This window comes from Entelurus aequoreus, linkage group LG17, assembly GCF_033978785.1.
Source record: "Entelurus aequoreus isolate RoL-2023_Sb linkage group LG17, RoL_Eaeq_v1.1, whole genome shotgun sequence".
NCBI lineage: Eukaryota > Metazoa > Chordata > Actinopteri > Syngnathiformes > Syngnathidae > Entelurus > Entelurus aequoreus.
The window spans coordinates 50,567,829-50,584,095 of record NC_084747.1 but is presented as its reverse complement, the minus strand read 5'-3'; the positions used below and the strand labels follow the sequence as shown (position 1 = coordinate 50,584,095).

General features: G+C 35.8%; 1 protein-coding gene across 1 annotated transcript in view; it reads right to left on the bottom strand.

The window, feature by feature from the left end:
* Window positions 1-16,267, bottom strand: part of frmd3 (FERM domain containing 3) — a 113,902-nt gene that overhangs the window by 28,842 nt on the left and 68,793 nt on the right. The window contains exons 6-9 of the mRNA XM_062025876.1: window positions 15,249-15,372; window positions 11,090-11,177; window positions 10,757-10,845; window positions 9,041-9,104 (exon numbers count right to left, since the gene is read on the bottom strand). Of these exons, the coding sequence (XP_061881860.1) occupies window positions 9,041-9,104; window positions 10,757-10,845; window positions 11,090-11,177; window positions 15,249-15,372 (365 nt within the window). The remainder of the gene's footprint in view (window positions 1-9,040; window positions 9,105-10,756; window positions 10,846-11,089; window positions 11,178-15,248; window positions 15,373-16,267) is intronic.

Sequence of the window (16,267 nt, the reverse complement as noted above, 5' to 3'; positions counted from 1 at the left end):
TTGAATGACAATCATAGCGGTCTCTTATTTGCATTTGTAGACTATACACCAGTGATGTCAAAGTCAAGGCCCGGGGGCCAGATCTGGCACGCGACATCATTTTATCCGTCCCGCAAACACGTGGAAATGATATGTGTCAATAAAGTACTTAATATTTTGTAATGCGGCCTTGGGGGCCATTTGTGGCACGCGGCACATTCCAAGAATACAATTATAATAAAAAACTAAAAAAGAGGAAAAAAATACAGCTAAAATTTTTGAAAAGTGCAGAAAGGCGTTTGAGAGGGTTGTCCAAAGTACGATCTGAAGGGTATTTGTGGCGTGCGGTAGATTAAAAAATACAATTTAAACAAGAAAAAAACTGTCAATTTAAAAAAAAAATAAGGCATAATAAAAAAGTGTCCAAAGTGTGGCCCAGGGGCCATTTATAGCCTTCAGATATATTTTTATAAGTTCGCAGTAGATTCTTAAAGATTACTTTTTTTTTTTTTAAAACTGCAAAAGTTTATGATGTAAAGACATTTTTTTTGATAATAACACAAAACTGACATATATGATTTGTTTCCCCTCAAATGAACAGTATAACTTCTCATCATATTGGATTTTTGGGGCCAATTTTACAAAATGTAAAAGGAAAAATGTTACAATCAGATATCAATATTGGTCCTTTTAGAGCAAAAAAACAGATTCTATCAGCTTGCATCAAAATCGCAGATATAAGCATATATATATATATATACCTGTATATATATATATATATATATATATATATATATATATATATATATATATATATATATATATATATATATATATATATATATATATATATATATACACATACACATATATATATACATATATACACACACATATATATATACATATACATAAACGTATATATATATACATATATATATATAAATATACATATACATACACGTATACATATACATACATATACATAAACGTATATATATATACATATATATATATAAATATACATATACATACACGTATACATATACATACACGTATATATATATATATATATATATATATATATATATATATATATATATATATATATATATAATAAATAGTCAAGGTTTCTGTGGTTTATCCGTTATTCAGTGTTCAGTAGAGCGGAATATACGTTAAGTCAGAAAAAACACAGAGGCTATATTATCCCTACAAGCCTGTTTTGCAGGTTTCCCTATATAAAATCACAGGGAAACCTGTGAAACAGGCTTATAGGGATGATATAGTCTCTGTGTTTTTTCTGACCTAACGTGTATATACGTGTATATATATATATATATATATATATATATATATATATATATATATATATATATATATATATATATATATATATATATATATATATATATATATATATATATATATATATATATATATATATCTTATTTTGCAACGTACATATCTGCGGCTTATAGAAAAATATGTTTTTCTTCTAAAATTTTGTGGGTACGGTTTATATCTTAGTGCGCTCCATAGTCCGTAAAATAATAGTGTCTTCAAAGTGTGCAGTTTTTCACTAAAATAGGGACTTTTGTTGAAGCTAGAACCAATTATTTAAGTATACCGTACATTGATTCTTACGGGGACTTCTGCTTTGCTATACAAACGTTTCGGTTCAGAAACAATGTTCAACAACCATCAGGTTGGAAATCGATGTTCCATTGTACTAATAACACAAATATCAATCCGCTTTGTCAGCTATAAAACATGTGTATCACTTCTTGGCTTATCTACATGGGTTTGCTTTTGCCTGTTTACAAAACTTAGAATGTCAAAATGGCCCCCAGCTTCCAGCCAATGATTTTTAGATTCGATTTTAATTGATCCCTTGGGTGTGGGTCCTTCGGGAAATTATAGTTCCAATAGCAGCAACACCATTTTAAAAAATATTAGCTGTCATGGAAAAAATGTTGACACTCCTGATTTACGGTTTCTGTTGTGATTGTCAGGTTGTAATGCAAGCAACAACCACACTGATGACATCACCGCTCTGACAGTGTCATTAAAATCTTGGCATAATTATCTTTTCTGTAAGTGTTCCTAATGTGGTGTCCTATGAGTGCACACACACACACACACACACACACATACACACATTATTGTATTTCTTACCTTCTTGAGACCTCCAAAAAATGCCTACCTCTTTAGGACCACCCTTTCTAGATATATACAGATTTGTATTTACAACATTAATAATATATACAAACTATGCAAATATAAAAAAGGTAAGCTTTTTGTTTATTTTTAATTTTTTGTTTGTAATTGGTTTTTAATCTTATTACTTACTTCACGTTATTACAGTATGTCTCTATATACCATACTTGCCAACCCTCCCGTTTTTAGCGGGAGAATCCCGGTATTCAGCGCCTCTCCCAACAACCTCCCGGCAGAGATTTTCTCCCGACAAACTCCCGGTATTCAGCCGGAGCTGGAGGCCACGCCCCCTCCAGCTCAATGCGGACCTGAGACTGAGTGGGGACAGCCTGTTCTCACGTCCGCTTTCCCACAATATAAACAGCTTGCCTGCCCAATGATGTCATAACATCTACGGCTTTTAGAGAGTAGAGTGCACAACTGCGCACACAACAAGGAGACGAAGTAGAAGAACGAGGAAATTACAGACATGGCGACGCCGTCGACGAGCAAGATGAAAACAAGAATTTCAGTTCATCCAGGACAGTTCGAAGGGGAAGGTGTATGTTGCCTGTAAATTTTGTATAACAGACTTCTCCATTGAACACGGTGGCCGAAATGATATACTCATCATGAACGGAGAAGTTAAACAGGACAATACTGCCATCTAATTGATAGCCACCGGAACACTGAAATTCAAGTATTTTTTTATCTTTCTATGTAAATAAAATATATATATATATATATATATATATATATATATATATATATATATATATATATATATATATATATATATATATATATATATATATATAGCTAGAATTCACTGAAAGTCAAGTATTTCATACATATATATATATATATATATATATATATATATATATATATATATATATATATATATATATATATATATATATATATATATATATATATATATATCACTATTTTACGAGAACAACAAAAAAATTGGCAATATTGTGACAAAAGTCGGAATTTTATATGACAAATGTCACCATTTTGCATAAGAAAGTAATAATTTACATAAAAAAGTAATAATTTACATAAAAGTAATAATTTTAAGAGAAAATATCGCAATATTACGAAAAACAGAAAGAATATGAGAAATTGTTCCCAATTTCATAAGAAAGAAGTCGACACATTGTCAGTGTTTACTTTTGTATGCACATTAAATCAACAAAAAAATCCGGACTTTGGAGCAATGTTCACAGACTCTGGTACAGTGGTTCTTAACCTTGTTGGAGGTACCAAACCCCACCAGTTTCGTATGCGCATTCAACGAACCCTTCTTTAGTGAAAAATAAAATGTTTTTTTTTTCAAATTCAGGACAAAGTTATATAGTTTTGGTAACACTTTAGTATGGAGAACATATTCTAAGTAACAAAGACTTAATTTAGAGTTATGTGGACAGTAGGGGAACATATTCTAAGTAATAAAGACTTAATTTAGAGTTATTTGGTTAGGGTTAGGGTCAGGGTTAGAGGGTTAGGGTTATAATAAGGCCAATATAAGGCATTAATAAGTACTTAATAATGACTAGTTAACAGCCAATATGTTACTAATTTGCATGTTAATAAGCAACTAATTAATGGTGAATATGTTCCCCTAAAGTGTTACCACGTTTTTTTACTGGTGCATAAAATGAACCGTGCATGAACATCACCTTGTTCAAACAACAAAACCAACACAGTGCATAAACTCACAACAAATTACACACCTGCAAACCAGTCAGCTGTTGCCGTATCCGTAATACGCCGATAGGGAGAAGTTTGTATTTACACGATGAGTCGGGTGTGTCTTGACCTCCGCCGAACCCCTGAGGCCGACTCACCGAACCCCTAGGGTTCGATCGAACCCAGGTTAAGAACCACTGCTCTAGTATTTGGCTCTCTATTAGATGCAACGGTTTTCCGTATTGGGACCATGATTTCGGTCCTAACTTGTTCACCGGTCCTCATATGGAAGGTACTTTTCCTTGTTGAACTCTCAAGAAGGGTAGAAATACAACAACACACACACACACACTGAACATGATTATGCAACACAATTTCACATGACTTACTCCCAACAACATAAAAGAACCAGGACGACATGACAAATGAAGACGTACAAGACGTATAAACAAAGACAATGTAGAGTACAGTAAAGTGTAGTGATGGTGGTTGTTGGGATGAGGCATCATCATATTGCAAGATTCGAGTACAACAGTGATTTCCGGTGCCATCCTCCTCCTCCTCCTTGTGTGCATGTACTCACCAGTGACGACTATGTTTACACACAGAGAGAAGAGACAGAAGCACAAAAGATAAAACTAAGCAGCCAGCGTGATTCAGTCGGATTAAACTTCTGCTAAGACCGAGCGGAGGGGCCCGACACACTGGAGAGCAACCCTCTTGTTCTGACGGAAAAAAACCAGAGGCCGAAACTAAACCCGATTGAGCGGAACGGGCTGACGGTCGCCAATGTCAAACACAATCAGCGGGGGCGCGGCCGCAGAAATGAAGGCACAGATGTGAGGTGCAGATATTGGAGGCACAATGGAGGCATAAACACAAGACTCCAGATTGCATGAATGGATCCGACAATGTCAGATTTTGCAAGACTCAAAAGAAAAAAAACGCATCTTTTTGGCAATTTTGCCCATCATTCACAATCCCTATAAGAGACAAGAACACATACCATATTTTTCGGACTATAAGTCGCATTTTTTTTCATAGTTTGGCCGGGGGTGCGACTTATACTCAGGAGCGACTTATGTTTGAAATTATTAACACATTACCGTAAAATATCAAATAATATTATTTAGCTCATTCACATAAGAGACTAGACGTATAAGATTTCATGGGATTTAGCGATTAGGAGTGACAGATTGTTTGGTAAACGTATAGCATGTTCTATATGTTATAGTTATTTGAATGACTCTTACCATAATATGTTACGTTAACATACCAGGCACGTTCTCAGTTGGTTATTTATGCGTCATATAACGTACACTTATTCAGCCTGTTGTTCACTATTCTTTATTTATTTTAAATTGCCTTTCAAATGTCTATTCTTGGTGTTGGGTCTTATCAAATACATTTCCCCAAAAAATGCGACTTATACTCCAGTGCGACTTATAAATGTTTTTTCCCTTCTTTATTATGCATTTTCGGCCTGTGCGACTTATACTGCGGAGCGACTTATACTCAGAAAAATACGGTATGTCTTTATTTGTTTTGTGTATCCTAAATTGTTAAATATGGCTCGTACTCGACAGCTAACAATGTAGCTAATGGGAGTCATCTATTCCCACTAGAAAGCCCTCTAAAAAAACATTGTATTTTTCGGACTATAAGTCGCAGTTTTTTTCATAGTTTGGCCGGGGGTGCGACTTATACTCAGGAGCGACTTATGTGTGAAATTATTAACACATTACCGTAAAATGTATATATGTTTTTTTCCTCGTTTATTATGCATTTTCTGCTGGTGCGACTTATACTGCGGAGCGACTTATACTCATAAAAATACGGTATGTCTTTATTTGTTTTGTGTATCCTAAATTGTTAAACATGGCTCATACTCGACAGCTTACAATGTAGCTAAGGGGAGTCATCTATTCCCACTATAAAGCCCTCTAAAAAAAGATCCAAGAAACGGCAACATTTTACATGTCGTTACCTGCATATTAACCAATTATTACACTGCAAAAGCTGAAATCTAAATAAGATTAAATATCTCAAATAAGGGTGATATTTGCTTATTTTCTGTCTGATAAGATAATTCTTCTCACTAAGCTGATTTTATGTTAGAGTGTTTTACTTGTTTTAAGTGTTTTGGCTTGTTGCTAAGATTTGATGACCTATATTGAGTAAAACATGCTTGAAACTTGAATATCAACTGATGCAAAGCTGTGTCATCAACACTAACAAGTATAAAACTACTTTTTTAAAGTAATATTTTTTTTACTTCAAGCATGAAAAAAAAATCATGATGCCGAGCGCATATCATTATGTCAAGATAATGGCACTAGCATTTACCTAATTTAAGAATATTTTTCAACATATTGAGCAAAAAGGTCTCTTTTTTTTCTACCAAGAAAAGTGCACTTGTTATTAGTGAGAATATACTTATTTTAAGGTATTTTTGGGTTCATTGAGGTTAGCTAATTTTACTTGTTTTGGAAAGTCTTGACAAGCCGAATTTTCTTGTTCTATTGGCAGATAATTTTTCTTAGTTCAAATAAAATACCCCTAATCTTTTTTTTGTTTCTTGTTTTTGAACACTGACTTTTTGCAGTGTAGCGTCATTGTTATTAGAAAAGCCAATGCTGAGGAACTACTTTTAGTAACTGTGGAGGGAGATGTACCCAGCGCTGCCTGCAGGAGCAAAAGTCACCGCCTCTGTCCATGGTGCTGAGGACAGAGCACCATCAGACAGGGGCGTGGCAGTGCTGACGGCGAGACACAGCAGGCAGGTGATTAGATTTCACAGGTGGTACGTGTTAATCTGATCATCTGTTGTCTTTAACAGTAAGCGGCCGGGAGCAGGAGGAGTGGGAGAGTCGGAGAGACTGAAAAGTCAAATAGCGCAAAACTATTGATGTATATTAAAACTTTGTTCAACTTTGGACGCCAGTCTCCTGTGACGTGTGTGATCAGCGGAACCGCTAGGAAGCGACTTCCACAGTAACATTGCGCATTGATTGACATACTGACCTGCTGCTGTTGCACCGCCTCTGAGTAGGGATGTACGGTATACCGGTATTGGTATAGTACCGCGTTACTAATGAATCATATTCGGTACTATACCGCCTCTAAAAAGTACCGGTCAAAACTAATGTAAAGTATCCAAACAACAAAACAATAAGTGATTATTACATTTTAACAGAAGTGTAAATAGAACATATTAAAATACAAACTAAGCAAATACTAACAGTAAATGAACAAGTAGATGAATAATTAATTTTCTACCACTTGTCCTTAATAATTTTGACAAAATAATAGAATGAAAAATGACACAATATGTTACTGCATTTGTCAGCAGCTAAATTAGGAGTCTTTGTTTGCTTACTTACTATTAAAAGACAAGTTGTCTTGTATGTTCACTATTTTATTTAAGGACACAATTGCAATAAGAAATATATGTTTAATGTACAGTAATAAAGATGTAAAATTACTGTTGAAACAAAGGAATGTTTTTTTGTTGATTCAATTTCACCAATAATTAAGACAAAAATGTGTGCAACCTGTTCGATAGCAAGATGTACCTAATAAAGCCATTAGTTGTTTATTTTGGAAGTTCTGTGTTTGGGTGACGTCAGTCACATGATGGGAGTGAGTAGGTTTGACGCCACACACCCACCATCCTTTTACACTGAATCTTGCCTGTTAAGGAAATCTGAAACAGCACCACACACACACACACACACACACACACACACACACAATTTGTGTGTGTGACAGGGAACTTGCATTGCACACACAAACAGTAGAAGTCGTTATGTGTTTAAGGTTATTAAAGGTTATTAAATGGAAGGACAGGAGAGCTTCAGAGCGGTCACACACACACGCACACACACACTCACACACACACACATTCTTGTATTTGTTACCTTCTTGAGACCTCCGAAAAATGCCTACCTCTTTAGGACCACCCTTTCTAGATATATAAAGATTTGTATTTACAACGTTAATAACATATACATACTATGCAAATATAAAAACACTTGTTGTAAAAAATGAGTTGGAATTTCACAAAAAAAAGGTCAGAATTTGACAAGAAAAACTTTTAATTTTGCCGGTATTATGATAAAAGTCGTAATTTTACTCAACGCAAGTCAAAATTTTACAAGAAAAACTGAACATTTGTGCAATATTATGATAAAAGTTCGAATTTTACTGAATAACAGTCGCAATTTTACAAGAAAAGCTTAACATTTTGGCAATTTTATGAAAATAGTCGTAATTTCACTCGACGAAACTGACAATTTTATAAGAAAACTTTAAAATTGTGGCAATATTACAATAATAATCGTAATTTTACTTGACAAAATTGTGACAAAGGTCATCATTTTACTCAGAAAATGTCACTATTTTACGACCAAAAAATTGGCAATATTGTGATAAAAGTCGGAATTGTATATGACAAATGTCACCATTTTGCATTAAAAAGTAATACTTTACATAAAAAAAGTAATAATTTTAAGAGAAAATATCGCAATATTACGGAAACAGAAAGAATATGAGAAATTGTTCCCAATTTTATAAGAAAGAAGTCGACACATTGTGAGAAAAAGACTGCTCTAAGTTCATTTATTTTATTTATTTATTTCGGTTTGTAATTGGTTTTTAATCTTCATTACTTACTTGAAGTTATCACAGTATGTCTCTATATACATATTTATTTTATTTCTTTAATTAATTTTGGCCAAAGGGGGCGCATTTCAATTTCTTACACACACTTGTTATTTCATATGTTGACCAGAGGGGGAGCACTTTTAAAACAGACAAACAGTCAATTTGAAAAATCCCTCCTTTTTGGAACCACCCTCATTTTGATAGATGTCACCACCAGGGGGTGCAAATGAGACATTCTCTTTTAGATGCAATGCTTTTCCGTATTGGGACCATGATTTATGTCATCACTTGTTCACACCTCCTCATATGGAAGCTACTTTTCCTTGTTAATGTCTCAAGAAGGGTAGAAACACACACACACACACACACACACACACACACACACACACACACACACACACACACACACACACACACACACACAGCAACATGGTAAGTCGACGGTGCCAACGTCATATCAGCGCGTGAGAAAGGAGCAGCACCGAGATAGCGCTCTCACCTCTTTTTGAATCCCGATGACATAAAAGGTTTTTCCTTCAAACTTCAGCTTACTGACGTCGGCCCTGGATGACAAAGAACATGAGACGCACAGCAGGAACATAAGCGACACAGTAGGAAATAAGTTCAAGTTAAACATATTTTATTAAAAGCCTGATTTTTTTTTATGAATAGACAACTTTACCATGCATTGTTAGTTTTAAAACAAAGTGTAGTTTGTTTCAGTTATGTAGGTTAGTTAAACAGAATGTAATCAGTATATAGTGGGTACACATTTAGGTACCCTTCTATTATCTGTTTGTTAGTTAAAAGCACTTCCATTGATGCCAAAGTGAATGAAACGTACAATACATTAGGCCATTGGGCCCGTTTGCTTGTCTCGTCGCTTCTATTCTGATGTTTTCCTGTAATTTCTGTGATTTTGTGGATTACTCCCAGTCATATTTGGAGTCCTTCTATATATATATATATATATATATATATATATATATATATATATATATATATATATATATATATATATATATATATATATATATATATATATATATATATGGCACATACATCGCTACAGTACAGTATGTGCTTTGATTTATTTGCTCACAGATTTGAAGAAGACAAATGTATACACTGCAAAAACTGAAATCCAAGTAAGATTAAATATCTCAAATAAGGGTGATATTTGCTTATTTTCTGTCTGATAAAATAATTCCTCTCACTAAGCAGATTTTATGTTAGAGTGTTTCACTTGTTTTAAGGGTTTTGGTCCTAAATGATCTCAGTAAGATATTACAGCTTGTTGCTGAGATTTGATGACCTATATTGAGTAAAACATGCTTGAAACTAGAATATCAACTGTTGCAAAGCTGTGTCATCAACACTCACAAGTATAAAACTACTTTTTTAAAGTAATCATTTCTTATTTCAAGCATGAAAAAAAAAAATCATGACTTTGACACAATTTTGTCAAATTAAAACGGATGACAGCCAAATGGACTTTGCTGTTTTATTTTCAATGAAACAATAGAAAACACGTACTCATATAGTAGTACAGTTGGCACAGTACAGTAAACTGACAGTTAATATTTAAACATTTAACATGTGACATTTCTAACTATTTTGAACAGAAATAGTTCATGCACATTCAGATGAATTCTTCAAAATTACAATTAAAAATGTTTTGGCCGGGGGCCGGGCTGTATATATGCGCACTAATTGACTGAAAGAGCATGGACTTGGCTCGATGATGTCATGTTATCGATGGGAAAATTTATTTTTAGACCATATGATTTGCCTGAGCGACTAGGAGACCCTGAGAGTAACAAGCTCTTGCCTTGTTGCCTTTCCATTAAGAACAATAAATTTGTTTTTAGTATAAGCTTGCTGGTTTCAAGAAAAGTAATGCCGAGCGCATATCATTATGTCAAGATAATGGCACTCGCATTTACTTAATTTAAGAATATTTTTTAACATATTGAGCAAAAAGGTCTTTTTTTTTTTCTACCACGAAAAGTGCACTTGTTATTAGTGAGAATATACTTATTTTAAGGTATTTTTGGGTTCATTGAAGTTAATTTTACTTGTTTTGGACAAGCCACATTTTCTTGTTTTATTGGCAGATCATTTTGCTTAGTTCAAGTAAAATACCCCTCATTTTTATATATTTTTTTCTTGTTTTTGAACACTGACTTTTTGCAGTGTGGGTATGGTTTTGTACCATTTGAGAAGATGGATCCTCTTGTTTCCCTGGAAGACCACAAAGCCAGTCGCTGTGAAGCCGAGAAAAGCTGTGGAGCCCGTAAAGTCCTACACACACACACAAAAACACACACAATAATCCAAATGGGTATCACACCTAAACAATTACAAAAGGTATTTATTTCTACGGGTTTAATTCAAACGTCCACATCTCAGTTTCATTCTTTGGCTCCCAGATCTTTATGATGGTGCAAGTTGTCACGTTTCTAGCAAACTACTTACTGAAGCATCCGGCCTCCTCAGTTATTAATGACATCGCTTAGATCAGAAGCTCCATATACTTAATGTTTACCTTGCATGGGTGAGGGTCAACTCCATACGTTTCTAAGTTGTGAGCCCTTTGGAGCATGTTCAGTTCTGCCAAGGAGGCACACTGACCCCTGCAAGAGGGTAGAGGATTATTAGCATAAGGAATCCAGAACTATAAATTGATACAAACAGGCAACTTGGCATTAACAGACCTTGGCTAGCATTCAGTTTGTATGTTATTTTCCAACAAAAACATTGGCTTCTTCTGCTCCTTTTTAGACAAAGTTCATGTTTTCTTTTTGAATTTCTTTTTTTCACATTTGATTATTTTGTTTATAGTAGTACTATTTTGTTTTAAATGGACTTACAAGTACATATACATACATACACTCATGCATATAATCACGTTTCATCAAACATATATTATTAACGTTGTTGACCTGCGGGAAACTGGGTATAACACATGGCACACTGACAAAGCTTAACCTATTGTTACTATAACAATCTACAAGGTTAATACAGTTCGCTTCTCTTTCTTCCCCTCCATTTATCTGCTTTCTTTTGTATTTCAAGTTATCATTACATATATATATTGTTGCATTTCAACAATTGTATTGTTGATAATAGAGGTAATTATTGCTATTACTGTATTTTTCGGACTATAAGTCGCAGTTTTTTTCATAGTTTGGCCGGGGGTGCGACTTATACTCAGGAGCGACTTATGTGTGAAATTATTAACACATTGCCGTAAAATATCAAATAATATTATTTAGCTCATTCACGTAAGAGACTAGACGTATAAGATTTCATGGGATTTAGCGATTAGGAGTGACAGATTGTTTGGTAAACGTATAGCATGTTCTATATGTTATAGTTATTTGAATGACTCTTACCATAATATGTTACGTTAACATACCAGGGACGTTCTCAGTTGGTTATTTATGCCTCATATAACGTACACTTATTCAGCCTGTTGTTCACTATTCTTTATTTATTTTAAATTGCCTTTCAAATGTCTATTCTTGGTGTTGGGTTTTATCAAATACATTTCCCCAAAAAATGCGACTTATACTCCAGTGCGACTTATATATGTTTTTTTCCTTCCTTATTATGCATTTTCGACCGGTGCGACTTATACCCCGGAGCGACTTACACTCCGAAAAATACGGTATTCATTATCAATAGTGCTATTTCTATTGGTATTTGTATTGCTCCATTTGTAGTGTAATAATGTTCAATGTCATTTCTGTATTATTATTTATTTTACTAACTGCTTCTTTGCTATCAATTGTACCATCATATTTGTACATATTCTTTTTGCTGATGTTGTTCTGTTGTTATTGTTATTGTTGTGTTTGCTGTTGTTGTTGTTGTCTCTCTGTCTTATCCCGCTCTTGTCCCCACAATTTCCCCCTCTGTCTTCCTTTTTTTTCTCTTTCTATCCCCTCCTGCTCCGGCCCGGCTGCACCAAATAATAATATAAACCCATTTATTAAAGTCAAATACAAATAAGGCAACAAGAGAAGTATCCCACACTTCTCTTTTGTAAAGTAAATTTGTACAGCAGATATGGGCATTGATGTGTTCAAAATAAACTTAAAAAATGTTGGTACAACTTAGGTTTTGTAGCAATACGTTCAAAACATTGATAGTCGTCAGATTTATAATAATCTGAGAACCAATCTGTACACTGTGCCAATTTTGCATCATAAAAAAGTCACTTCTGTTTTGTTTCCCCAGAGTTCTTCTGGTGTCACACGCGACTTATCTTTCTCAACAGACAACTACCGGAGGCAAGGTCTTTGATGTTTAGCTGCTGCAACGTCAATAGGCTCTCATTTGCCCACGCACAAACATTTGTTTATATGCAAAAGGATAATCATTCTACGGCTGAAAAAAAAAAAAAAGGTTTTGTTGATTATGCTTCACCTCATGCCTTAGCAAAGTGCCGTTCTTAGCTATTACTGTCAGTGAGGCCCAGTGGGGAAGGCAGAGGCCGCTTGTCAGCGTCTGCCTCGGCGCCATTGGGAAATGAGGGATTTTTCTTTGATGTTTCTAATCACGCCAAGTGTGACAAAACCTCAGAGAGGTTCAAGAGCCGGCGCTGAGCTTTAAACAAACACGCAAACACACATCCTGCAGGAAAGGATAAGAGCGTCGTCCTCAACTTGCAGCACATATTTCATCTCCATCCATCCATCCATTTTCTACCGCTTGTCCCTTTCGGGGTCACGGGGGGGGTGGGTGGGAGGGGTGCTGGAGCCTATCTCAGCTGCATTCGGGCGGAAGGCGGGGTACACCCTGGACAAGTCCCCACCTCATCGCAGGGCCAACACAGATAGACAGACAACATTCTCTTATTATTATAATCAAATGACAGCAGTCATTTCCATGAGATGATTTTCTAATATAAGTGTTTAGGCCCACTTACAATGACAATAACAAAAAATATTGTTTTCATGAACTGTGTACTTGTATTGTTTGTCTGGGTGGAGGTCCTGCTTTGGAAATAGTTTGTACCCCTTTCAGACATTGCATTTAGTTCCCATTAAAACATTCACATGTTGCACAATGAGATGTAAGCAGGGGATCATGTGTACATTCCTGCAAATTCCTGTTTGTAAAAAATATATTTTTATTAGTATTTATTTAATATACTAACAGCATTTCATGATTAATATTTATAAATTAAGATTCCTAATAAATGACACTAGAATAAGCACACATTTGATTGGTAAATCATAGTGTAACGACCTGGAATGACACTTTGTGTGTGGTGTTGGAGTTGTCCGACTTTTTGTGTGGCTGTAAACGCATCACTGGCTAAGTGCCATATGTGCATGTGTTGGCGCAAGTGAGAAAGAGCGAGCGGCTGCTGTGGATATAACAAAGTTGCTCTTGGTCTGGTTTGTACTGCAGAAAATGACCAGTTTTGCTAGTGTAACAAACAGTTCAGGGTGTCCCAAGTTACCAGAGAATGTGAGGTAAGGAGGAGGAGTGTTGTCCCTCCAGAGTTGCCGCAGGGCTGTGACGTAAGAGGTCTATAAGTGTGGGTTGTTGAAGAAGGTGTGAAGTTGACATTAAAGAAGTGGTGGAGACCGGACCTGCTCTAACGACTCCCATTTATTATTTAAGTACATACAATATGTGAACCCAACAAGCTACACTAGATATAATTTTTTTTACTAATGTTTTGGTGATGTGTTTATGGCCGACAATAAAGAGTTTAGCTCAGTAAAGTGATGGATGGAATTCATGTCCTCAAAGCGTCTCGACAGACGTTACAATATTTGAACAATAATGATGAAAACGGTTTTCTCTGTCGTGTCCGTGTCATGTCGAAAATTGTTATGCGCATATTTTTTTATTTGATTTTGTGCGTGGCATAGATTTGCCGTGCGCAGAGGACGCTTGAGCAGTGCGCAATTGCACAGGTGCGCACCTTAGAGGGAACGTTGTCCCCAGGTGCATGTCTTTGGCGGTGGGAGGAAGCCGGAGTACCCGGAGGTAACCCACGCAGTCACGGGGAGAACATGTAAACTCCACACAGAAAGATCCCGAGCCCGGGATTGAACCCAAGACTACTCAGGACCTTCGTATTTTATCTTATTTTACAGAAATGTACTACTTTGGCCTGATAGATATGCAATGCTACATGTTGAAAGTGGACCTCAGGTCAAGAGATCTTGAGGTGCAAAAGATCTTAACATACAGTGGTTGCTGTAGGCTCTAAAGTTGAATGAAGGAATGACGGAAGGTGTTTGAAGTAACATATTGACCTTCTTATGTGTCATATGAACGTATAAGACAAGTGACAAACATGCAGAAGGAGGATTATTACTTGTCTGAGGATAAATGGTAAATGGTAAATGGGTAGAAAAATGGATGCTTGAACAAAACAATTCCAGGTAGAACGAGTCAACGTCAAAGCCAGGACTTTTTTTAAACCATCGTTCCACCTTGCTATAAATTTATCTTTCGCCAATCCACTGTCTAAAAGTGATATTATAACAAACCCCTTATCCCTGCACCAGTTTCACATGCCTTTAATCAAATTTTACACCAGCTATAAATAGATCTGCGCCTCTGGTTACCTCCATTCTCTTCCTGCTGTGATGTCATTTAGGCAGATCAAGTGTAATTCTCCTATTTTTAGCCATGAAGACAAGAGTGAGAGTTTACGGAGCAATCATCGGTCGTACCTGAGCTCCGTCTTGTGTATTTCCATGATTTTCCTCTCCAGCTTGAGTGACTGTTTGGGGAACAGCTTGAAGTCCCTAATGTAGTCTGACGGATGCTCCTCTGGGTCGTAGTCGCCCAGCTCAGCTGAAGGGAAGGCAAGGGCACATGTTGGACAAAACGGTAAACATTATTGCATTCACAGGGGGCGCAGCAGCTTGAGAGAAATCAAGAAGCAAATATTTTTCCCACACTTGTTATGCTAACTTTAGCTATGTTTAAAGGCAACATGCATTGATTGTTAAAGTTCATACAGTGACAAGGCCATAACATATGCTGCAAAAACTCAAACTTCAAACGCTACACTGCAAAAACTGAAATCTAAGTAAGATTAAATATCTCAAATAAGGGTGATATTTGCTTATTTTCTGTCTGATAAGATAATTCTTCTCACTAAGCAGATTTCAGTGACGTGCAGTCAGGGGAGGCAGGTGAGGCGGGGCCTCACGTGCCATCATGGAAAGAAAAAAAATGTAAAAAGAAAAAAAAATAATTAAATTGTTATATGTATCCAGTGATTATACCATAAAATTATTTTCCATTTAACTTCACCAGTTTTAGATTATTTTTATTCAAAATCGCTGAATTTTCACATTTGCCGTTCAAATACTGAGAAGAGACTTGCGGTGAGTCACCAGCCAGTTGAGCCTCGCCATGGATTGCGCAATGACTCGGCTAACTGCAGGCCTGCTGTGCAGTGAGACCGTATTGCTATATGAATTATATTATACATTTCCATAGTTTAGTTAGCTGAGGTATATAATGTACAGTGTATTTTGTCAACAACTGTATGTGTGTAACGTATTTCTTGTGCTGAGCAATCATAAAACGGCTGCGAAGACGCACTGGGTGAGGCTCGCAGTAATCCCGCCTCATGATGGTAGAGGGCAGTAGTGATCCCAGAGATCATTCTTGCGACTACTCGGCTGCAGAAGAAGTGACAACAAGCAGCAACAGTTAGCAGGGATCGTTTAGTTTTTCC